The sequence below is a fragment of the Ylistrum balloti genome, unplaced genomic scaffold (genome assembly GCF_031769215.1).
Source record: "Ylistrum balloti isolate Yb309-2 unplaced genomic scaffold, AGI_CSIRO_Ybal_v1 Utg369874, whole genome shotgun sequence".
Taxonomy (NCBI): Eukaryota; Metazoa; Mollusca; class Bivalvia; order Pectinida; family Pectinidae; genus Ylistrum; species Ylistrum balloti.
The window spans coordinates 2,336,953-2,362,531 of NW_026782015.1; the positions used below are offsets into that span (position 1 = coordinate 2,336,953).

The following is a 25,579-nucleotide window of genomic DNA, read 5'->3' on the forward strand; positions in this document are numbered from 1 at the left end:
GTGATCACAATAAGAAATTAATTTTGTGCGATATGAAACATTGGTTTGATACTCATTAATTTGCCTGTTGGTTCCGTTGTTTAAGGGAACACTCTTCTTTGGGAACGTCGTATAATTACTTGAAATGACCAAAATTTAAATGACATGTGTAATCGATGAAGCAGAAGATGCTTACTCATAGGAAACACCTGGTATTATACTCCTTTTCATATTTTTTTAGTTTCCTGGTAAATCATATATAAATAGTCAAGTTTTCAAGACAAACTGCTCCTATTTTCAACAATAATTCATAGGTCATTTCTAAATTCTGCACGAAAAGCGATGTGCGCTTTTATGCACAGTGTAGGCGCGATATGGAAACTTAATGAAATTTGCTAAGGCACATCCTTTGTGTACGATGTAAGATTAATCGCACGACTTATGAAAATGTTAGATAAAGTTAATCTATTTGTTAAATACATAAGCGTATAGCTTTATAGAGTTCCTAATTGAAACATAAATGTAGAGGTCGCGCACATGTAGATCTATTAGGTACAGATTGAATGTTTACGTACAATCGTAATTAAGAGTGATTTGCTTACAATGTGCCACATGTGACACGGTTTACAAACGCCCACTATATATTTTTTATATGTAAACATTAAGTGCAAAACGTCTCTTTTGTATTATCTAAATACATCTTTTACCGTCAGGAAGGATTTTTTATATTCCTTCTTATTTATCTATAATTTTCTTTTTAAAAAATACAACCGGTACGGACCTGTCACATAATATGATATATCTGATTACTGATATTGTTTGATGATCAGGTTACGCCACTCGCCAATGTCAGAGTTGTGAGGCTACATGCAATTAACGCGGAGGTCGGTTGTATTTCGATAACTGTCAAGTTAACATGACCTTTATTATCACTGATCAACATGTAACACACCTATTGTCCGTATTTATTGTTGCTATTTAGTGATAGACTTGCGAGGTTTTCGTTTTATTTTCAATCCGTATTATATATCAACATTTTTACCTTACCACATAAAACTGTGCGATCCTTTCACACAATTAGCTTCCATTTGTTATTTTAAAATAATTAAACATGGTTTTTAAAAAAAGTAAAATTAAAGACTTAGTTAAGATCGCTGGAGTTTGAAGTTTTCTTCTTAAATGCTTTTCCTCTTTTACGTATCTGAATGTTTTTCTTAACAACTGGACAAACTAGAATTATGTAATAATAGAAAATCTCATAAATGGTTTTAACATGTCATTCAAGTTCTATTTTGACAATACCAAATAACACTAAAAATATTAACGGAGATAGGAAGAGTACTGGAGGCTAACAGACAAATTTAGTAATGCTTACAAACTAAGATTATGCTGTTCATCTTAAGGAGGGGTGATTATTTAATGTCTGTTGTGACGTATTAACTTATGAAATACTGATATGGAACCTAGTTCATTGCATCTCGATTTCAAACCTTGTAAGTAGATAAATAGAGTAATGTAAGCTTAAGTTGATATCATTTCCATTTTTTATTTATTTCAGCGGCTTTTGATTTCAGGATCGATTAACTTTATTTCACTGTCATCACTGCACGGAAATGTCAATGAAACAAGGCAAAAACATTGTGTTTTTCAGTCTTTGATGAGAAACATGTAATTCCTGGCGGTTTTCCCGAAAGTCTGTTTATAATCTGCCATATATTTCATCATTTTTTCACTACAAATAGCTAAATATAGAAGCTATGAATGTCAGACATACATCTCTTCTTTTAAGAAAACAGTAAAATAACACCATAGAAAAACACAAGTGTTCAGTGACAGTTTGAACTATGTATCTGAAAAAGTGGGATATCATTTGGTCAATTTATATATATTAAGCATTTCCCTGTCAATGGTTCAATTCAACTTTTTAAATAGGATATAAGTATTATTGTCTGCGTAAATTATTTGGGAAATGGATGTAGGTAAACAGGACATATGTTAGAGTTTGGATTACTCGTGTTTATCAGGATCGTATGATTTATTTGCTTTCTAATTGCCCTTGGGAAGTTTTTTCAGACAGGCCTGTTTTCCATGTTCCCTCAAACACTGTTTTGTTTTCTTTTTTTGACCTTGTTCTCAATCTACATTGTGTTGCTTAATATTGTCATTTATCAATTACGCACATCAAAACAATCGAATTGCCCTCTATGATAAATTAGTTCAAACAGAATGAAACTATTGATGACCATCAATCCTTCTTCTCTAAATCTAAGACCACTTCAATAAAAGGTTAATGTTCAACTTTCACTTAACCTTCATAACACTTACAGTAAATCTTGACTGTGTAAAATGCCTCAAATTAACACTTGTACATGTATATGTCATAATACATATTTATAATATGTTACATTTTCGTAAGCTATGACATAGCTTCTAGTTAGTCTATTTTGTACAAATGATTTGACGTTGGGCAAGCTGGAACTATACATTTGAATTAGAATGTTTTTATGCCCAATCTAATTTGAAATATGAAAATATTGCCACTTTAACTCTATCCAATGCTCCTCACAGCAATACATAACATTACAAGACAACCTTGCATTGACTTACCTTATCAGATCTGTGACATCAAGAGCATTTCTAAAGACGAATATGTGGTCTTTCTCGATCACTTTTTGGACATTTTGTATAATGTCGATATTTCAACATTACAAACGTGTTTAAGCAACGAAGTATTTTTTACTTTCATAATAGTCGGTGTGTTTTCTATAACATTATTTCAAATTCACGTACATATGTTTTACTGTTGTCAATGTACATATATATATTGATGGAATGTTTTCAACCATGATTTTTGTTTGGTAGTTATTTCTTGACAGTTTCAGAACTATTCAAATCTATACGTCGCTATTGACCTTTAACCTTACTTAAAATGAAAGTTGTCATTATGAAGTTTGTTAATCAGGTATATAAATACACAAATGGTGGCAGGATGATCAATGTCTATTGCATTGCGTAAATAAGACAACCAGTTTTCATGAGATAACCTTTCTGGTCCTATTGTCTCCCTTACATATATGTCCTTGCTGTACTAGCAAGTGTTCGTAAAAATTACACAAAATATATTGTTGTGATATATCTTTATCTTGTGTAAAACGTAACAATTAAAACATTCAGGAAATGTTTATGCAATGATATAGCAGTGGTTCGCTCGCGCAATAGAACAATGCGTTTCAATTTCAGTTTTACAATATCGGATCGCAGTCTTGAGAATTTGAATTCAAATGAATTGAATTGTTGGTATGGATTTTGACGAGTTCAATACCACTGGTGGCAGGCTTGATAAAATGTGTTAGATCAATGTTCTAATTATATACACTCATGATTTAGTTTGGTCATTTCATTGTCTGCTCGACTTTATCGATGTGATAATAAAAATAATAATGAAATTATTTTGATTTCTGAGTAAATCTTCCGAGTAGATCACAGTTTTTTTGGAACAGTTCACATGAAGGGTTTAAAGGCCTCCGTGTGTTTGTTGTGGTTGACTATTTCCCAACGTCCAATCCACGGACCAGTGATTGTGGTATCAAAGGGATCATTGACATCGTCCTGGAAACAAATGGTTAACATTTAAACGTACACAAATTCACACTGTGTTATGAAGTTAATATAGTATATTAAAGAATACAATATAATATTTACAAAGAGTAAAATTCAGTAACTGGTATAAAAATAAACTAATATGAAATGTCGGTTGCTTTAAATTCCATTTACAGTAGGTACCTGTCTGTAGTAACGTTTCTGCCATTGTTCTTTTCTGTCAAACGAGAAAAACTTCTTAAAGTCTGCCTTCATGTTTGGATTTTCGGCAGACCGCATTGGAACTCCCTCTCCTAGTCCGTAAAATCCCCAGTGTTCGTGCGGAGACTGCCATCGGAAGTCACAACTCCAACGGATGTCAGTCGACATATTCTCTAAACTTCATATAGAATAAAATATATAGAATGAATGGTGTGATCATTCTTTCAAGGAAGCATTAGTGTTATTGCTACTAGAATAAATGTGACTTCGTATTTATAAGCTGAATAAGGTTAACACACTATTTCTCGCTGTTTTATGGTGTCGGCACAATGTTTACTTTTCATTAAGGGGCTGTGCGATATAAGTCGATGTAATTTTACTTCGATGAACTCATTCAATCCCTCTAAAATCTTATCACACTGGCAATAGAATTTAAAACATATATAATGTTATGTGTTTATTATAGCCTTTTCGCGTAGATGTTTGTCAGTTTATCACAATAATGGGCAATGAGCCTTTGTTTCTCATGTTATCAAGAGAGAATTAAGTAAATTTAGAGAAATACTCAGGATAATGTGATAATTAAAAGCTTGTTCAGCAAAAATAAAAATATTTCGAAGAAAATGTTTATCTTGATGCCTTGTTCTCATTTCAGAACGTGACATTACTTTCTTGGATTTACACGGTGGGTGACATTGATGAAGTAAAAAACGCTTGCACCTTCGGAACACCTGGTCCTTGTACAGTTACAGTAATCTACATGTAAATCTTTCTTTTACTCATAATTTTCTCAAGATCTATTGAATTTGAGTTTAGATTATAATATATTAGATTATATTATGTTGACAAGTTGGTTTTTTTTTGTTTTGTTTTGTTTTGTTTTGTTTTTTGTTTTGTTTTGTTTTTTTGTTTTTTATTTATTTAATTTTGCTTGTTTGAAGAATTCGTAAAATTTGAAATAAATAAATAGAATTGGTTGTTCCCTTCTAAAGCAGTATAAAATTGTTTGGACATCTTGGTCTTATCCCCTGGCCGCCAGACCGTTGATATGCATGACATTTCCGTCAGAAACACTGTGTTAACAGCTCTGCATGACCTTTAACCTACATACGAAACCCGACATACGTCTATACATAAATGTATTAAACAGGTAGAATAACAGGTGAAGACAGTGTTTCCGAGTAACAACGTTAATATTGTTTTGTTTAAAAAAAGTTACGATGGAAAAGGGAATGAATGGATTCAGTAATACCAAAGGTATCACATCACATCAGTTCGTGTCGTCATAACATTCATTATAGGTTTAGAGTTTGACGTCGGTGTTACATGTTAAAATTATGTAAAAATCAATATGTTGTGACTGTTGCTTGTGAACTCTTTAACCAAGGCAACAGACATATTTTGTAATTATGTTGATAACAGAAAAAGTACAATAGGGCTCGTGACTCAGCTCTTATCTCGAGGATTTATTTTTCGTCATCTGGACAAAACGTACCTCCTGTGGAGGGTTAGGTTGTCACCGTGTGATCAGAATATTACATACCTTCTGTGGGGGGTAAGGTTGTGGAACAGCAGGAAACCTCCGTATTCTACAGGGCACGTTTCCAGGTCTCTCTTCATGTCAATATCTATTTGTACACACAGGTAAAATTCAGCCGTAGAATCAATAAATACCATATATCTAAATACTACACTTGATTGCCCTTCATTAACATAAGCATGCTCTGGGAGGCCATTCGTCCCTAAGTCAGTACTACAGTTCTACACCTTCAACCCCCCACCCCCAACCCCACCCTAACCCCACCCCACCCCCATCCCAAACATTTTTATATGCTAACTTAAACTAAGTTATATTTCCTTCGATAAGTTTTTTTTTCTAAAATTTTTACAGCAGTACAAAAATCATGTTTTTGATATTCCATTTTTAAATACATGAGAAATAATATTTCTTTATCATTCTTTCTAAATGTTTGAAGCTTCATTTATCTTGATAACTAAATAGTATACACTTATACTCTTAAGCAGGTTAATAAAACAAAGAAAATACATTATTTCAAAAGTTGAAAAGTAAGAAAGTGCTTTGCAATGTTTTTAGAGAGAAAGAAAAGGAAAAGAAAAGGGAAGAATGACAAATAAAAGGACGGGAAAAGAAGGTCCTTAAGGAATGATAAATAATAATTCTTCATGATAATTTCATCATGAGAGAAATATTTTATATATACATATTTTTTTATGCTAACTGATCAACTTACCCAATGATTTCTCCATCTCCTCCTCCTCCAGCATCACATACCATGTAGGACCACGGCAGCACGTATGGCTTGCAACCTTTCCCTTTCTGTGTCCATTTTTCACCACCTATACAACGTGTATTGAGTTTCAAATTGTCAAGGGAAGTTTTGTCTTTTATCATAAACACGACACCATGCACAAGTTACAATATACAACAAACACAATAGGGCACATTCACAACATACTATATCATCAATCTATGCATATGGGTTAAAGTAATAACTTTCTACCCTCAATACAAAACATGTACGCTCACAATCTGAAACGGTTTTTCCACTACGGAAACGTATACTTCACACGCACACGCACACGCACACGCACGCACGCACACACATTGACACACACACACATGCGCGCACACACACACACTCTCTCTCTCTCTCTCTCTCTCTCTCTCTCTCTCTCTCTCTCTCTCTCACACACACACACACACACACACACATATATATATATATATATATATATATATAATGCATAGATTCCTGTAATCCTGTATCTCCCTTATCTTAATTGTCCTTAACTGTATAAACAAAAAATATAAAAACAAAACTTCAAAACTTTATTTCATAAAAAAATTGGTTGAAGAATAATCAGTTCCTACCTGCATGCATCCATTTTCAGGTATGGCATCCAAGAAAGGCACCCATGCGGTAACTATCATATGGTCGTATGACTCGTTACTGAAATAGGCACTATCTGAAAACAGAAATCTGTAACAGCTTCAAATCTAGGAATTCGACTTTACGAAGATTCCATTTTACCTTGAAACATAACCAATAAATTTCAAAGTCTGCACAATACGGCATCAATTTTCAGAAATCGGCATTAGGGAGATTCCATTTTACGTTGAAACATATTCATCTCGGGAATTCGACTTCAGGTTGATTTCATATTTACCTTGATGCCAAGGAATGCTGACTGCGTCACTCTTCGGTGTCTTTGTCCGCAAGTTCCACACAGGGTGTCCGGCAATGTCTGGTCCAAGTAACTGTTCCACAACGTTAAGCATCCTTTCATTGCTCCAAACATCACAGAAGGCCTGTCGATAAAATCGATATATGACAGTACTGTTAGTGGTTTTATCTCATACAAGCCGTTACATATTGTTTCCATCATCGTTTAATCTTTATTTTTGGAAAGCTGGAATCCCCCCCCAACCCCCGCCATTTTTATTACTATTTTTTCTCTTATTTGCTGCTAAATATATGACATTTAAGATTTTCTCTAAGAAATAGCAATAAAATGTCAAATCAAAGATGGCCGCCAGTCAGCCATTTGTTTTTCTGACCAATCAAAATGGCACAAATATTGGCAAAGGGAAATTTACATATCAAGTGTGTATTTCTCAAGGAAATTGTTTTGAGAAAGCACAGTGCAATTATTTATTATGATGATCAGCAAACAGCATTATTTTTTCATACTTTTGGCATTTTCTGTGATTTGAATAAGAGAATGTTTGATCCCGGATGTTCCTTCTCTAGTTGTGTCAGTCTCTGGAACAGGCCGTATTCTTCATATTTATCTGTCGAATACAATAAGGAAATGAACAAATACGAAATAAAATTAACATAAGATGACATTGAAATGTTATAAACTAGACGTTATCTAGTAATTAAGGGGAAAAATCAATTTGACGAGACTTTCAAATATTTATCAATTTCTAAATCCATAATATGAAAATACCTTGAAAACCTTTGCTCGTCTTAAAAAATCATCAAATCACGAATTTTGTTGTAGAGTACCTTTGATTTTGCCTGCATCATATAGCTTGTCGGCCAGCTCATTTACCATAACAGATATAGCATCTCGACACGGATCCAGTTCCGTCTTCGTGTCAAAGAACTTATTGACAACCACATACCCCTGTGACAAATTCGCATTATAGTCATTAGCATAAACACAAAGCAGTTGGGAGGTCAAGTGGTTACTAAAGGATTTCCGCTATTTCTATTCTTAGTCTCTCAGTCAGTTTAAGCAAAAGATTTATACTGGCGTTCTGATATAAATAACTTGCTAAATTACATCCTGCTTGCACATAATCTCTATTAAGTTACCTCATATCAGTAATTTGTTGGATGTATAACTCTGTCCCCTATCATTATGTGTTCTTGTCGCATATGCCTTACAGAAAGTGCTATAGAGGGTGTAATGTAGTACAATTTTAATGTAAAACGGACGGTTTTCTAGGCATATCAAGGAAATTTTCGAAACACCTGAGTTGCCTGGTTAAACATATACTGAGTTATCCAAAAGAGCAAATTTCTGGTTTCTATCACAGAATATGATATTTATGGTTCTCATAATGATTTGTTTCTAGTAAACAAGATAATGTTTCTGACGTAAAACATAACATTTTATGGTAAATAAGATGATATATGTCCGGTACACAAGATAATATGTTTCTGGTATAAAATTACCTGTCTTCAAAATAATCTAATATATCCTTCTTACTTTTCATAGGAGCATATATCCAAGAGATCTGAATGATAGAAGACGAACAATTCTCAGCAATATTTAACCTTTTATTAATAAAGGCAGTCTTATCTGTGTGCGTTTAATTACAAATGATCTGAAGCCTACCAACGTCCTAGTATACAGGAACAAAAACACATTCTACATATATGATTCAGTCAGTATTCTATTTCAGTTGTACATGTTGATTGTCCACATTATGCAAGCGCACAGAATTTATGTTATCACATAAAATACAACCAGGTTAAATAAATTTAAATATCTGTATTTATCCGATAACAACGTTTATATATCTGCCATACAGCAGACGACACAAGTAATTTAGACTAGAGATAATGATGCAAAATGTATTCTAGACATGAATGAGAAACAGATTGCACGTGTGTATAACAGTACACCGTTTACATGTTGTGTAGTATCATACCTCCTCGAAAAACTGTTTGACCTGTGCCTCAGTCAGCTGACCGGGCTTCTTCTCTGTAGGCTGTGGTGGAATGGTTAGAAAGGGGGCGGGGTGAACCTCGTCCACCTCTCCTGGGAACCGTGTTTTTGTCTCCTCCGTCATCATCTACACTCTATTGTGAACGTAAAGGTCGCTTTGTCCTATATACAGCGCACCTCCTGATATATAATCCTTTAGATTGGTTGATCTCCCTACGCTTGAATCACGATATCAGCTGCTCATACCAGTTCTGTTTACAAAATAACATAGCCTTATAGACCCAATCGCAATAGCCTTAATTATTGACAAGAGAGCTTTGTGCGAGGGGATGTTACTTTTCTAGTGTGCGGGAGCAGTTCGTGTGTTATTGATTTCGGATTTGGAATACTGCTAAACTCACGTAGTAATGTTGAAGACTGAATTTACAAATATGTGAAAATGCAATTAAAAATGTTTTCTCTTTAAGCAATAGCATCCTGACGGCAGTGTTCTGTACTATGAAAATACGATTTAGTCTGTTATAGAATAACAACAGAAATACTATATAATACTGACCATTCATTAATTCAGCTTCCAACCAATTACATAGCAGCAGCATGCTAAAAGATCCATTTACATTTAATCACAGTTGTCTATATTTTCATTTATGCTTTAAAACAATGCAGGCTGTATTTGTTTTAAATCTTAATCTGTACAGGAAACAATGGGGATACTCTAATGATGAGTAATATCAGTTGTTTAGTGTCTTCCCCGGTGACTACAGTAATATAACAATAACATTGAGGTTAATCACGTAAACATATACACGTGTAGTAATTAGTCAATCTTAAGATATGTCATTACTATTTCACAGTGGATTTCATTATATGTTATTAAACAGGAATCTTCAAACAAGGAAGTTTCACAGACCTGCTGTTTATTACACTACTTTATTGCTAGTATAGTCATCTGTTAAGCTTTACGCTCGGAGATCATGTTATGGATAATTATATACAACACTGAAACAAAGGACCGGATACAAGTGCTACACAATAGATATTGCATGTAACACGTGTGGTATAATCTGTGATGATGATGATGATGATGATGATGATGATGATGATGATGATGATGATGATGATGATATAGCACCAATATGGGAGATTCGTTATGACAGTTATATCTGTGGGATCGTTTAATTCCTGAATCTTGTGGCGTATAAAATTATTGGCAAAAATCTTTATCAAAATATCTCAGAAGATCACGTTATATTCGTCAGTGACTTTGATGGAACAACAAACCAATAACAGACTTTGATATCACAGATTTTATTTGGACTCGTCATACAAAAATAGATTTGATTTCTATGAATGTCACATACTACTTTACACAATAAAAACTTTTACAATACAATAGTATAGAAATAAAAAAAAACTTCAATAAAACAAAACAATAAAAATATACCTTATATACCAACGCATGTATGTGTATATAAGTGTACATGGGTTTGAAAGAATACGGTAGCAGGATATAAAGAGATAAGTTAGAAATTAATTCAGATCTGTAGTTATAACATTAACAAACACTCAACATGATATTAAAACAAAAAACAAAGCAGATTAAATATATTATGTCTAGTTCAGAGTACAAAAGTGATTTATATAGTAAACGCGGAGACATTTAATATTATTAAGTCCAATGATACACCAGTTCCCTCAAAAGGTTTCGCGGGAAAACGAATGTTCAAAAAGTGTCTTTTGGTATACTTTGATTCATTAATTAGTATAAATGTGTACACGAAATTTTAGAATTTGCAATCACAACCACAGCCTGTTCCTGTCCTATTGTAAAAAAATCTATGTTTGCAAATCAATGTTATTTCACTGAAATATTTTACGAAAACATACACATGGTTTTAACCTGATTAATAAAGTACTTGTGACCTCATTTGACTCAATCAACCTGGAATACACAGAAAAAAATACCCAACATAAGAATCAGCACTTCTATAAATAATTATTCATTTCTTGCATCTAAATTACTATATTTTAAGAAGGAAAAATATTGTACAGTGTGTTTCATTAAAATGATCAATGACCATTTTATTCATTATATATCGTATATAGAAACGATATCTATACGTGAAGTATCCATCAAAAATGAGAAGTTTACATATATACACTAGAATCTAGATGGCAGAATACCACATCTGTAACTAAAATATGTCAATCTGGATATACAAATACACCAATAATGTTAGGAAGCATTGTACAGAGTAGAGATGATACAGACAGATTTGATCATCTGCCAAGTAATTAATGTTACATTTCAAGTCATTATCTTGAATTAATATTCAATATCTTTATTTTCAATTAAAGATGAAAAACAAAAACCTATATTACGTGTTTAAAGATTAAAAATCTACGACGAAATTTTAAAAACTTTTTTTACAAAGTTTTTCATTGACTGTTGATATCCAGGTACGTTATGGTGCTTCTGATACTATATCGAAATGCGTCAGTTCATATTTCATAAAACCTTAAGATGCCAAGTTTTTAAATGCGTCAAGATATTATATTAATATTTTCATGAAGATTATTTCGCATCTTCAAGGACCTTATTATTGTTATTTATGATTTTTTTGGATAAGATATGAAATATACTATGTAAAACGAAACAATACCTTAGAGACAATGATATGCTGATCAAAAAATATCTATGCATAACAGCGTTAACCTTTACTGAAAATTCTTCCAGAAACAAATTTCAGACAATACCTTGACGTTATGGTGTTAGGATACTCAGGGTTAAGTTTGGTTAAACAATATATCATGGCAGTGCTTGACGTGGTACAATCTAAGGATAATAGCATATTAAAAGTCCATACACATAGTACTGATACATAGTTCTACAGATGTCAATACACTTGTCTATATGAAAGTACATTTCATTATCTAGAGCATGTAAAGACATACCGGGTAATAAGGACCGTTTATATATTGATCATATAGTGTCTGAGTTATGTTCTATAATTACCGTGCCTACGAAAACCAAATTATACGTAAAAACTATCTTATATGCATTGCACATTTTCATTACCTTCAGAAATGTACATCAAACATTCAAAAGTATCCCTAAACTTAATGAGCAAGTAAGACCACTTTTTTCTTGAATACTGATAAGGTGAAAAACATAATCGCTAAAATCACATGCTTAAATGCTTGATATATATGATATAAAACAGCACTTTCACAACTACACTGTATACCAGTTTATGTTTTTACTCCAGATACCTCTATTCTCTGGAATTTGTTCACAGACAACACCTGAAATTGCCAACACCATGCTCAACAACATATTGCTAAAACTCATCAATATCTCTTAGCAGAGTTGTCAATATTTTGTCCGTGAATGGAATAAAGCTTTTCCATACTATCAATAGTAAAATATTTGACAATAATAGCCTGCGTAACTGGTCCAGCTTCATCCAAAACCTTTTCGACATAGATTTCCCTGTCTAAGATAAATAGTTGTTGAGAATTATTGATTATTTCTAAGACGAAATATTCTTTTCTCTTTTTTCTGCGATAAAATCCTCATGTTAATCTCTTAAAATGCCGAGTGTGGACCAAGTGTGTGGGACGCGTCCCGTCGGATGCTTCTAATGGTAAAGGCAGGTCCAGAGGTCTTGCTGTGGGCATAGGCAGGGGTGTAAGCCGCAGGTCCAGGTGTTTTCTCTGTATAAAAACACAATGCAAAACTCATTCTTATCCTTATGTACATGCGAGGGTTCTAATATGACGGTATCATGGCCATATTTCGTGAATTCAAATTCAAAACAAAATTATAATGCAGAAACATACAAAGAGATAGGGCGAAGAATACATAAACAGTATTCTTATAACTTTGATATGGAACACATGGTTATATTACATTTTAGAAATCGAAACAGATATGGGCGAATGTGAAATAAGAGTTTAATATACGGCAACGTAAATACCTATAGAAGGCCAAAGTACGGTGCCTGAGCGACGGAACTGATGGCTGTAGGACGGTCCGCGTTGGTGGACCAGTTTGTCGGCTGAGTCCTTTGCGTACTCGTTGGGGCTTGGTTCCTTCGATGACCCTAAAAATATGTTTTATGTTTGACAAAGAATTCCGTTTCCACATTCAAATACTCATTTATAATATGTCACCACATTTTTCTATCAATGTTGACGTTTTGGTACATACTATAACTATTTTACCATAAAGTAACATTGTAGTCCGTTTTGAATGTCAATACATGATTTTACATGATTAAGAAAGGGATGCGTATCATTTACCAGATTTATGTAGAGTGAGCTCCTTTCTAACACCAATGGTGAAGGATGGTGCCTCCGTCATCGTCCTCTGTCGTGGTCCTAACAAGGACTTTTGTTTGTACAGGTTAGGAGTCGGCCACTAGATGTAATGCATGACAAGAGACGTTATAGCATTTTTAATACATCATCCGACCTAGAAAAACATTCGTCAAGGCTATGAAAATCAGATTTCTAATTTCAGCGCATTTTCAAATTATTATCCCTTACTTTAGTATTGACTATCATAAAAGATCAATGGCAGCGACAAAATGAGGGCCAAAGCTTTTATTTTCTGTATTCATTTTCCTTGAAAGAATACAAACCCAAATCTGATAAATGACTCATTTAAAAATCATGACATGATGTTTCATCGTTGAGATAATACAAGGGACTAGCGAGATCATGCCGATGAGACCAACATTCCTGTTGTATTAAATGGAAACGTAGCTTAATAGTTTATATCGGCAAACGTTTCTTTTTTCACTGACAACTAGGACTTTACAGAAATCCAATTGAATTTCTAAAATGAAAGTATTCAGTGAAATAACACTGACAAATTATATAGCAGACATCGGTTATTATCATCATCATTATTATTTTAAATTGCATGGAAGAAAAGCTGCATCCTTATGAATGAGTTTAAATCGGTGAAACCATACTTACACTTGTGTCATTGTAGAAGTCAGTTTTTGTCTGCCAAACATGAGGACTCTGGAACCATGGTTTTTCCCAGGATGTGCGTGCACCTCCCGCTGTAACACATGACAGAAAAAATTATGAGCCCAAATGCAGGAAATAAATGGACGTGTTATACAGTATCTGTATAAAATAACTACTGTTGTGAACATCTAATGATATATGCAGCCATTAAAAACTTCAATTTAACAGACAGCTAAATTTACTTTTTTCGGGAGCACATTTTGCCCTGAACGTCCAAGAGGGAGCGTTGGTCTCTCCTAGAGGCTTGTTAGCGGGAGAGTAAGCCCATGGTCCAGGACCCTCCATGTCCACCCTCAGAGGGGGTCGGGCATTGTTGGCCTCGTCCCATCCTATCACTTTTGAGGGTTTCTTTGGGTCCTCGTAATACAGACTTGAACCCTGGCCCCGTGACGCTGGCTTAGTCCTGTGGAAGACACAACTGGTTGCAGTTAGAATCAGTAACATTTCATTTCAAGTTATGGCGATAACCGTCCTAGTGTCACTTAACTTCATTGGTCTAACAACGTTATCATTTATCATTTTCAGATATATGATGATGATGATGATGATGATGATGATGATGATGATGATGATGATGATGATGATTGTATACTTCCTCAAATGTTGAACGAACTAGTAAGTTACTTATAGATTTGCAGAGGTAAAAGGTGAACAAAAACAGCAACTGTGGCGTGATATCATATACTGACATGAAACGGTAAAGAATATAAATGAATGTAATTATTTTAGACATTGGGGAATAAACATGGTATTGGTATTTAATTTTGAAAAAATGTTCACAGTGGAATACATCTATGATACCATGATTATTTTAGAAATTGACAAGACAGATCCCATGGTCAATATATCAAGAAAACATTTGACAACATAACGAAAGTTAAATCAAAGCTATTCCCGTAGTATCCAAGACTTAACAGAACAAGAAGAATTGAGTTTATCCATAAAAACTTTAGTGTCTCTTCTCAGTTGTTCCATTATGTTGTTATAATTTTTTGTAATGACAGTTTCAAACACCATAGAAGTAACATACACGTAGGTTTAACATTTTGAAAGATACGTCGATACATTCACGAGTTGCACCAAATAGTAATCCTATAACAATGGCTTATTAAGTTTTATAAACAAGGGCCAAATCTACCTTTACATATCTTGGTATAGTCCCAGCAAATTTTCAAATAGTACCTATAATCCCATGCCTTCATAACAACACGGTGTCTGACTTGATACTTTGTGATTAACAGTACATCCCAAAGTTTGTCCTATAATCATTGATGTCTTCAGCAACAGAATGTTTAAACTTAAAGAACGATGCATTATTAACATTTGTTGTCTTTAATCTATGTCTCCATTACAACAGGGTTTCTAGACGGCAGTGTTCAGATTTTCAGTATATATATATTGTTTCCCATTAGCTAGGTCATTTTCAGTATATATATGTTTCCCATTAGCTAGGTCATTTTCAGTATATATATATTGTTTCCCATTGGCTAGGTCATTTTCAGTATATATATATTGTTTCCCATTAGCTAGGTCATTTTCAGTATATATATATTGTTTCCCATTAGCTAGGTCATTTTCAGTATATATATATTGTTTCCCATTAGCTAGGTCATTTTCAGTATATTTCATACAATGAAAAAAATAAATGAAATAAATATATATCTTTATTCAGTATATTGACACTGTTACCTATTATCTAGGTCTCCATTACAACAGTGTGTATGAACAGCGGTATTAAGATTTTTAATAAATTTGCATTGTAACACATTATCTAGGTCTCCATTACAACAAGGTTTCTGAACGTCAGTATTAAGTTATATCATATATTTACATAGTAACACATTATCTAGGTCTCCATTACAACAGGGTTTCTGAACGTCAGTATTAAGATATTTTATATATTTACATAGTAACACATTATCCAGGTCTCCATTACAACAGGGTTTCTGAACGTCAGTATTAAGATTGTTTCTATATATTTAAATCGTTACCCATTATCTAGGTGTCCGTCGTAAACAGGGTATCTGAACTGTATGTATATATACATATATATAATTTAAAACGATAAAAACTTTGTGTATCGTGTATACAGAGAAAATTAATCACTTAACATGACAAACAAATATATCGTTTTCAGGCCTCTGTCATGAATCTAGGTTATATTTATCAGAGTAACCATTACAACGGCATGACGAGATGGTTACCTTGTGATCTGTTGTAGAGGTGGTATTCCTACGAAACTCCTCTGTCGGTGAGGCGACACGCCAATAATAGCAAAATATCCTTTTCCATTCACAACTTCGAACTTAGGCATTTGCTTCAGGTTTTTCGACATTTCCCTTTGTATATCTAACACAAGTGTTCTGAGCGAGTGCGTCGCCTATTATATTCTGTATATAGCAGACTTTGACATGCAATCTTAGAGATTTTTCGTTTCAAATCTTGATTCGTACGATCAATTCCCCAAGCCTAAGTAGTAATGTTATAAATATATCCCCGAACTTGAATGAGTATGATTTTTAATCGGATTTCAGATATGGAATACTATTCAAAAGCACTGTTAGTTTTATCGCTTTTTAAGAAAACAATTACATATAGTTATTTCGAACAGAAGATTAAAAGTTCTTGATACAAATGTACGTATAGTGATTATGTCAAGACAATACCTGGGAGCTAACTAAGAACAAAATACGATATTTGACGATATAAAATTTTGGCTATATATACAAAAGCTAACAAAAGTGTAGGGAAACTTTCATGTACAAGCCAGTAATGCATTAGTGTACCTACGAAAATAAGTGTCTTGATTGGTAATTCATATATACATGTATTGACTTCACAGACGACATTTAAAAACGGAATGGCTTGTATAGCTCTCAAATAATGGTCGGGTCACAGTCATTTTACGCTGTTTATTTCACTGTGCGGCCATAAAAATAACAGGTCAGGTGCTTTACCATCCCCTGTCACAGCCTGAACTAACCTTCACATGTCACAGTTGAATAACCTGAAATATTCTTCACCAATCACAGTTGACTAGCCTGAAATAATCTATGTGCAAACTACATGTTTAAAGGGACGTTATCACGATTATGTAAATTATTTTTCTAACATACTTTAAACTAGTTTTTGTCAAAGTATACAGTCCATTCATATTGTTTGCTAAAATATGTGTTACGTGTAGATCATTTTTGATCAGATAGATAAAATAACAGCGTTCCCAGACGACAGATGGTCGCGTTCCATTTTCATAATTTTTCCATGATTATTTTTTCTTTTACAGATTTCAGTTCAATCCTAGCATGTGATCTTTTTGCAGATTCTTATCGATTCTTATTGTATATCGAGAACGCACAATTGATTAGAATATCACCGTAAAGCGGTTTTTTTAAGGAGCTTAATCATTTTATCACAGCTAGGTATTATAACATTCTTTCCTTTCCACCTGTGTAACACGGTTTTTTTCGGGTCAATACACCCATGTTTACTGTATGTGTATCGTGCGCAAAGTAGCACGTGAGGTAGATCAGCGGTTACTAATTACAAAAAACATTTTTTTAAAATCTAAATTTGTTTGCTTATGATGATTTCACTAAGAACCCGTGTTAACTGAACTTATTTTGTCGTTTTGATTTGTCATTTATAATAACACAAACCTATATCCCAACGCGTATATTTACGGAGTTCACGGCTGAGAGATTCGGCTCGTCCATTCCATCACGTGACATGACATGGCATTGACTTTCAATGTTGTCATTTATATCTAACTTTGGTTATTCGACTCGAAAAAAAAACTGTTTTAATTGTCTTATATATTATCGCTTGTTTGTTATTCAAATTTTGATTGTTTACATCACACACTCAAGTTTGAAAAAAACATGAGCTGTACATATTGATACCAGCCGCACGACTCGAATGACGAGTAAATGATTTTGAAATTCAATACCCCAAATATTTGAGTTTGAGACTATTTTTCTTTGTTTGTTTATCAATGAATGGTTGGACTATAATTCAATTGAGTAAATAAACTCATATAGACTATATAGCATGAAAAATTACCATATCGTTTTGTAAAAAATTACGGAAACAGGAAGGGAAAGCTTAACACGGAGATTAAGCGTTCCAGAAGGGTAAGTACCTTCTACTTGTTCATCGTTGACACCTGCCACACAATTCTTGCACAATTCAACTAAGTAATGTCCCTTTCCCAAATAAATTCCCATCGGCTTGGCTGCGTGGTTAAGAAATATGCAACCAGAAAAAAGAGTACATCACCTGAAGGACACGTTAAGAGGCCTTTACACCTCGAAACCTCCTATGTAGTATACACTGTACAAATCTACAAATCATAAACTTCTTTTCTAATAGATTGGATTGTTTAAAGTTTTATAGCTGTATGTACAATAGACAAGATGTTAGCACCTCCCTATTGAAGCCCCAGTTTACCACATAAATTGACCATTTATGGCGTCTGATCAATAACCGTGTGTGTGTGTGGGGGGGGGGGTTACGATGACAAAATAATAAAAGTTTTATTGCTGTTAAAATTGAACAAACAAACATATATTGACTATCACCACGATTCACACAATGCTGAAATACCTTTTATTGATTTTTAGCTAAGATTTTATCAGTTTGCATTTATTTTTTATTGAAACATTCCGAGATATAACAGTCGAATTGTGACCGATTATTTTTTATAAAACCTGTATTTGAATAGCTCTTTTATTCACACCAATATCAGTGAACACCATATGCCAGGTATACAGGTAAACACTCTGCAGTTTGTTCTTTCCTCTTGTCCTTCTAAAGTGATATTTAGAACAATAAACTTTAGTTGACAGTACGTTTAGCAGTTTTTTTTTTTCAAATGTGATCCTACTTGAGTTCTCATTTGATATGTGACTTATGAAACAAGAATTTTTAATTTCGGCGTATTTCATAAATCACTTCCTGTCAAATCAAAATCATTCCTTTTTATCATATTTTTTTCCGACAAAATCAAGTGTAGAAACTGAAATCTTTCCAGCTATAAAGTTATGGTGTCCAGTACGCGCCATGTAAATCTCGATAAATCCAAGTAATGTCGTGTTCCCAAATGAGAACAATGTCAACAACAACCACACCAGTATGACCAGATCTACGATCTACTTCTTTTTGATTGCATTGGTTTCAAAATAACTTGTTTACACATTAAGTCATCAACGTACAGAAACTGGTTTAAAATAACTTCAATGCAAATAAAGATGCGTGGCATTGAAAGGTCTAAAACAATTCCACGGCATAATTTATGGTCAGGAGAATGCAATTTTTATCAAATGCAAAATACACTTGAGCGATATTCTGTCAGTTGATCAATCATGCATGACCACGATAATTAAATCAGTAATTGATCAAAACATATCTTTACACAGGTACGTATAGACACTTAAAGATTTGTTACAATATGTAAGGTGGACCTATCAGTTTAACACTGATCTATCTGTCATACCGACGTCAGACAATACTTCCCTAAGACCTAATACTATAGTAGTTACGACGCCCCTTTGTATGCATAGTATTTAACACAAGTGTATATTTCCAAACGTCAAAATGCATTGTCTATGAAAAATGTTTATCCGACATCGCTGCCAGTAATGTAACAGCCGAACCAGAGTCACATTTTTTCTAGACATACCCATTTAAAGGATTCAAAATTTTTGGCATTAACATTGAAGGTAGTCTCATAGATTTGTCTAAAATCTCTTGATATAATATTTAGGTAGAATTATCATTATGTACTTTGTAGGAGATTAAAGGTCCTTGAAATCGTATACTTTAATTCCTTTTTCACAATGATTACTTGATAAAATAATTGTATTAATTCATTGAATTACAACATGGACCATTTAAACAAACTGCGTTCATATTTGCTGATAGAATTCTTCTCAGTCTAAAATCGAGTTGTCATGGTGACACTTTGTTACCTGCTGGTAACATTCTATATATAATGAATTTCTAATCTATGTTAGAGCTGTGAAAATCGTTTTCTTTCGCTCTCAACTAGAAATAAAAAGTTATGTCTTCTATTGAATTCTCGTTTGTGTTAAAACCAAGTACCTACCTTCCATGGAATTGCCAAATGCCTGGCTTCAATGAAGGTTCTAATAAAGGAGGAAACATGGAGCCGAACCATGGAGATGTTTCGTCAACGCGAGAAAATTGCTTCTGGTCCTTTTGGTCTGGTACCTGTTACTAGCTCTCAGCATTAGTGCTTGTGTCAGTTATCGTTATACAGTACCGCGTTATCTCATGTAAAATTCAGGTGTCGTCAACAATGCACCTATAGTAAAGTCTTGTCCAGATTTATCGGCACTAAAGTTTTAACGCTCAGTAGAGTAGTGTTGATGGACAGTGAAACGTACTACCTCGCCAATCACGACGTGTAAATGGATAAAACAGTTGCTGACGTCAGTTTCCTCGTGTTTAAAACAAATATCCAATTAGTTCGATGGCGTAAACACAATAAGAGGACATGCTAAAATTTATAACATAGTTTCCTAATTTTATATGATCCATTCAGTATGAATAATGCCTTCTGATATGAGAAAAAAATTGAAAAGATTGTAACGAAAACACAAAACTCTCCACCGTTGTCAGTACTCTAGCCTTGATAAGTAGTATGCTGATGAACTTACAAACAAAACGATCGTCAATTAAACGTTGGACAAACACATCGACAGGCTCTATACCTGTATGTAAATATACCTGTTGGAGTATTAGTTAAAGCTTTATCTACCGAAGATATCGATCAACGCAGCGCTTGTAAGGCATGGTGATAAGCTACCCCCTAGTATGGCTACCTAGACAAGAACCTTACAGTAATCAACTTATATTTTATGCGATAGGGTTACTCATAATTATATTGCATTTTGAACGGTTGTCTCTTGTCTTCACGGAGTGAATAGCATTATATATGCTTAATTGATAGATACGCGTCTCAGCATGCCAAAGGGATATTTTAATTTCTCCAGAATAATGACTACTGTGTGATCTTAGCAGGTTTTTAAATACATATATAATACAACAATAATGTAGATTTGAATTTGTTTTAGAATTAAACAGTACTAATGAATGGACAGTTAACTCCTTGTGAGAGGAAGACAAACTAATTAGTTTTTATCTTGTGACTGTGCACACCTTTGTCTGATTGTCGCTTTGTTCCAGACTAATCTAACGTACAGTGTACAGGTACACGCCATTGTCACTGCTTATACCGACACGTATTCAGTCTGTTCAGAATCGTGAACCAATCAGTGATGTTCAAGTATTGTTATCTTCTAAACATAGCAAACATTTGTGTTGTTTTCTTCTCCAACCAAAATAAGAAATTAACAAGACTTTTTTTATGAAACACTATGCCCCCAGTTGCAACAAAATTCTGAAGTGGGACATTAAAACTGTACTGTGTAATGCATCTGCAAATTGCACGCTTACTTTGTGAAACACTTATGTCTTCATTGTGGTAATGACTTTTTTTACTTTCAATTGTAGGTCAAAGGTTACGGTCAAAGTCAGAAGGTCAAGGTACCACCAAAAAAGAACACACGTGCCTAATATGAAATTTCATACGGTGCTATAGTTATGGGCCAGGTTAAAGTTGACAAAAGACAAACAGACAGCCAAAAAACAAGAAGGAAACAATATTGTACAAAGGAACCATTAGCGAATACCATCTTTAAAATATGTCGAAAAAAAAACCCGATAAATTAATTTTTTTAACAGAAGACAAAAATGAATAGGATAAAAATGTTTGTGAAGTGCTGAAAGTAAGCGAATAGGATAAAAATGTTTGTGAAGTGCTGAAAGTAAGCATTGAAACAGATAACCTTGGTTTCATTCTTGTTCACCTGGCTTGACAATGTGACATGAATTACTTGGATTAACCAAAGATTTAAATGGCTAGTGGCATCGACGAAACACTTGGTCGTACCCTCATAGTACATCAAGAATGTCCATGCATAGTCGTCGTTTGTTCTTATATCCAAGCTGTGATTGTATTACAATTCTATTAACATGTCCGTTTTTCCTTTGTTGATTTTGTAAACATTTTAAAACAAACAGATTATATAGACAATGTGATACCAACGGAAAAGCTTCAAACAAGATATTTGTGTGAATTATTCTAAGCGTGAATATGATTACGATACTTATGAATATGAATGAACATGCTCATAAATATATATTAACTTGCATATGAACCGGTGTGGTGACAGATTTGCCATACAAATGTACAGTTAATTGTCTCTATATTTTGATATATAATGATCCAGTAGTATTATGAAGCACACAGCTCCATAAGCACCTCTCCTTTTGTACTAATGATAATTCCAACAATCACTACGTCTAGCCACTACGACAGTAGATTGTCATATACTGTAGAAATACTTTATATGGCGCAGTTTAAATATCAGGGGATACAGAAACTGCTAATAGCGTAGTCGTAGTTTGGTGCAATGCTTCCGTGCATAAAGCGTTAAAATCATGACATCACCAAAATATGTTCGTTTACAGTGTATATCACCACCGAATGTTGATGGTGTATTTCTTGTAGTTGTAACAATAAATTTCTCCTTTTATATATCATTTTTCTTTCCGGTTACAGCAGACATTCCACGTTTGGATGTGTCATAATGGAGCCTTTCGGATTATCTATATATTTTGACTTGTGACATAATTTCCCCCTTGAAATCTACCAAAGCAAGATTCATTGCCTATATTTCAGTTGTGGAAGAGACATCTGTTCTGTTAAAATTATCATAATGTCAAAATGTTATTAACATCATAAGTACTTTACTTATAATTCATCTTTGTCAATTTATATTCTGCAAAATCTAGAGCAAATTAGCTTACTTTTATTTAAAGTTTAACATAAAAAATATATAATGGTTATCTCCCTTACTTAATATGTATTGGAAATCTGGTCAAATAAATGGACAAATGAAACAGGCTTAATTTCTTTGAGTCCCGATTAAGTTGAAATTGAAATATTACACATTTTTTGCTTCCCAGTTGGTATCTTTAAAATGAGCAATTTATCAGCTTTTGTTTCCTGGAGACAAGCTAAGGTAAGTGTATGTAATGGATTGCTTTATGACATCGAGCGAAATATCAATATAAGGGGGACAACTCAGTCAACACAGTGAAACTGTACAATACAAGTGTAGTTGTATCGAAATTCGTTCATACTTATCAAATGTATTCAATGTATTCACTTACAGTAATGCTTTTTGTGTACAGTGTTTCCTATTTACTTAAGTAGTGTTAACAGACTAAAGATTTTAATGAACATACATGTCTTTAAGTTTAAGATTTTTAAAGGTTTGGAATGAACGTACATTAAAACAAAATACCGACATATCTAAGGAAGAGGAATCATTGTATGTTAATAAAAATTGTATTTAATTGTTCTTTATTTTATACAATATAGATAAATTAAGTCAAACGAGTTACTTCCCTTTATGCGATATTTCAGTATTGCTCGATATATTTTAAGTCTTGAACACATCGGAATATTGTTTACAGAGTGACAGGAGAGCTGATATGAATTGATATTCGGCAATTATTCAAGCAAATTATCGAAGTCAAACATTATTTTTTTCTGAATTCATGATAAAGTAGTTCTTTGTTATGATAAATTCTAAGAACATATCCTTAAGGCATGACAATTCAAAATTAAATTTTACGTGTGTGTTGTAAGTAGTCCAATGAAAGGTCACATCAATATATCTCGACAACGCAATTATTTACTAAAAGTAAAATGGTGTAGAAGAATCGTTTTGAAATGTTATTTTTCATCAGTGAACGATTTGACCATCAGCCATTTTACACTAATGTATTCTCTAGATACAGATGAAAATTAAAAAGATAAACAAACAAAAATTGTTTGTATACATTGTCGGTGCTACTGAACAGATACGTCATATTACATATGCAATACCACTTAGAACAATTAATCAAGCACTCCAAATTTGAATTTCCCATTCAGCGAAGCTTAAACAAACATAATCCGACACCACGTAACTAATTCAAAATTCCTACACTGTCAGATATCGTCGGTTTATTGGAAATGATTCAACAGTCAATCGGCACCAAGCGATACTAAATCTAATGAATGGTTGTTCGGCTTTCGACTTATAATTTAACAACATAGAACAATTTATATATGAAGCTGTGCTAGTGTATTGTGTATAAAAAAATGACCTATTTTGGTGATTTTCTCAAAAGACAAAATTAAATACGATATCAACACCCGTATCATAAAGAATTATATTCTTTAAAAACATTAATGAAAAATTAAATTATATAAAATATATGGACATACCTTGCCGACAACGTTACAGTTGTCAGTCTAATTAGCTTCGCCGGGACTCGTCGGGTACGACTAGTCTGATGCATCCGCTTGGACGGAGAAGGGAGCGGGTCGATATGACCTTGACCTGGAACCATCACATGGTATTTGGTACTTCCGCCAGAGTTCCGTGTATAGTCGGAAAATGCGCGTGACGCTGGCGTGTTGTTTGGCGGTGGTTTCCTCTCCACCTGCACAGACGCAGGTGATTTAATCCTGCTCATCTTATCATTACCAATATCAGAATCTCTCTCATCACGGGACCTGGAATCCGGTATCGTTATTTCTGAACCAGGACGAGTGGACCTTCCTTCTGTCCGATCATCCGGATAATCAGGCTTTTTACTTTTTCGAACTATTGGGGGTTTCCCGATGACCCCTTTCTCTGTTTTTACGATAGCCTCGGGAATCATCGGCGTAGTCACGTGGATTGCTGTTGTATTCTTTATTTGAAGGACCCCATGTTTGCCGAACTTGGCTTCTTTCACCTGTATGCCCTTGAGATCATTGATGTCGACATCGATGGGCGATTTGGACTCGATGTCAGACCCAAGGTCAGGGGGTTTCTCTACCAACGTCGCCATACCTGTAATGTAACAAAGATGTTGATAAAATTGTCTAAATCATTGTGAATATCTTGTCCGTCTTTAATGACATAAAAAAACACCTACATGTCAACTAAAGCTGAATTTAAACTATCATTCGATAAAAATTGGGCAAAATATAAAAAGAAGAAAGATTTAAATGGAGACTCCTAAATCAGAACACGGAGAATAAGAAATATGTGTTCCGGAAATGTAAGTGTGTTCTGCTTCATTGACTACACCCGCCTTATAAGTTTTGGTCAATCCAAGTAGATAACATCACGTTCCCGAACGAGAACAAGTTAAGAAAAGAATGGAACCACCAATATACATGTACTAACAAGTGTAAATCAAGAACAACGTCATATCATACAAGGAAATAGATATATCTTTGATATCATTAAGACAACTTTACATCTTTCCGCCATCTTCATCAACCTACGCCTCTCGAAACCTTGTGTTGTGAGTTCGTAATACACAACACTTCTACCCATATCACTGCCGTAAGCTTTAAATGATGTGTCACTCGCCGTGTTATAGCAAAATTATATGAAGATTTTAACTTTTTAGTAATGTA

At 33.8% G+C, this 25,579-nt stretch overlaps 2 protein-coding genes across 2 annotated transcripts; both read right to left on the minus strand.

Moving 5' to 3' along the window:
- Positions 1-3,127: 3,127 nt before the first annotated feature.
- On the minus strand, positions 3,128-9,195 carry LOC132546102 (uncharacterized). Its single transcript, XM_060209797.1, has 9 exons — positions 8,969-9,195; positions 7,815-7,935; positions 7,494-7,594; positions 6,970-7,111; positions 6,674-6,768; positions 6,033-6,138; positions 5,324-5,408; positions 3,763-3,958; positions 3,128-3,588 (listed from the first exon to the last, which is right to left on the minus strand). The coding sequence occupies exons 1-9, from the start codon at positions 9,110-9,112 to the stop codon at positions 3,481-3,483; spliced, it is 1,098 nt and encodes a 365-aa protein (XP_060065780.1). The 5' UTR covers positions 9,113-9,195; the 3' UTR covers positions 3,128-3,480.
- Positions 9,196-12,486: 3,291 nt separating this feature from the next.
- Positions 12,487-25,002, minus strand: LOC132546129 (uncharacterized). Its single transcript, XM_060209826.1, has 6 exons — positions 24,392-25,002; positions 14,211-14,431; positions 13,972-14,060; positions 13,291-13,408; positions 12,966-13,091; positions 12,487-12,702 (listed from the first exon to the last, which is right to left on the minus strand). Exons 1-6 carry the CDS (start codon positions 25,000-25,002, stop codon positions 12,575-12,577), a joined length of 1,293 nt encoding a protein of 430 aa, XP_060065809.1. The 3' UTR covers positions 12,487-12,574.
- Between the last annotated feature and the right edge of the window lie 577 nt (positions 25,003-25,579).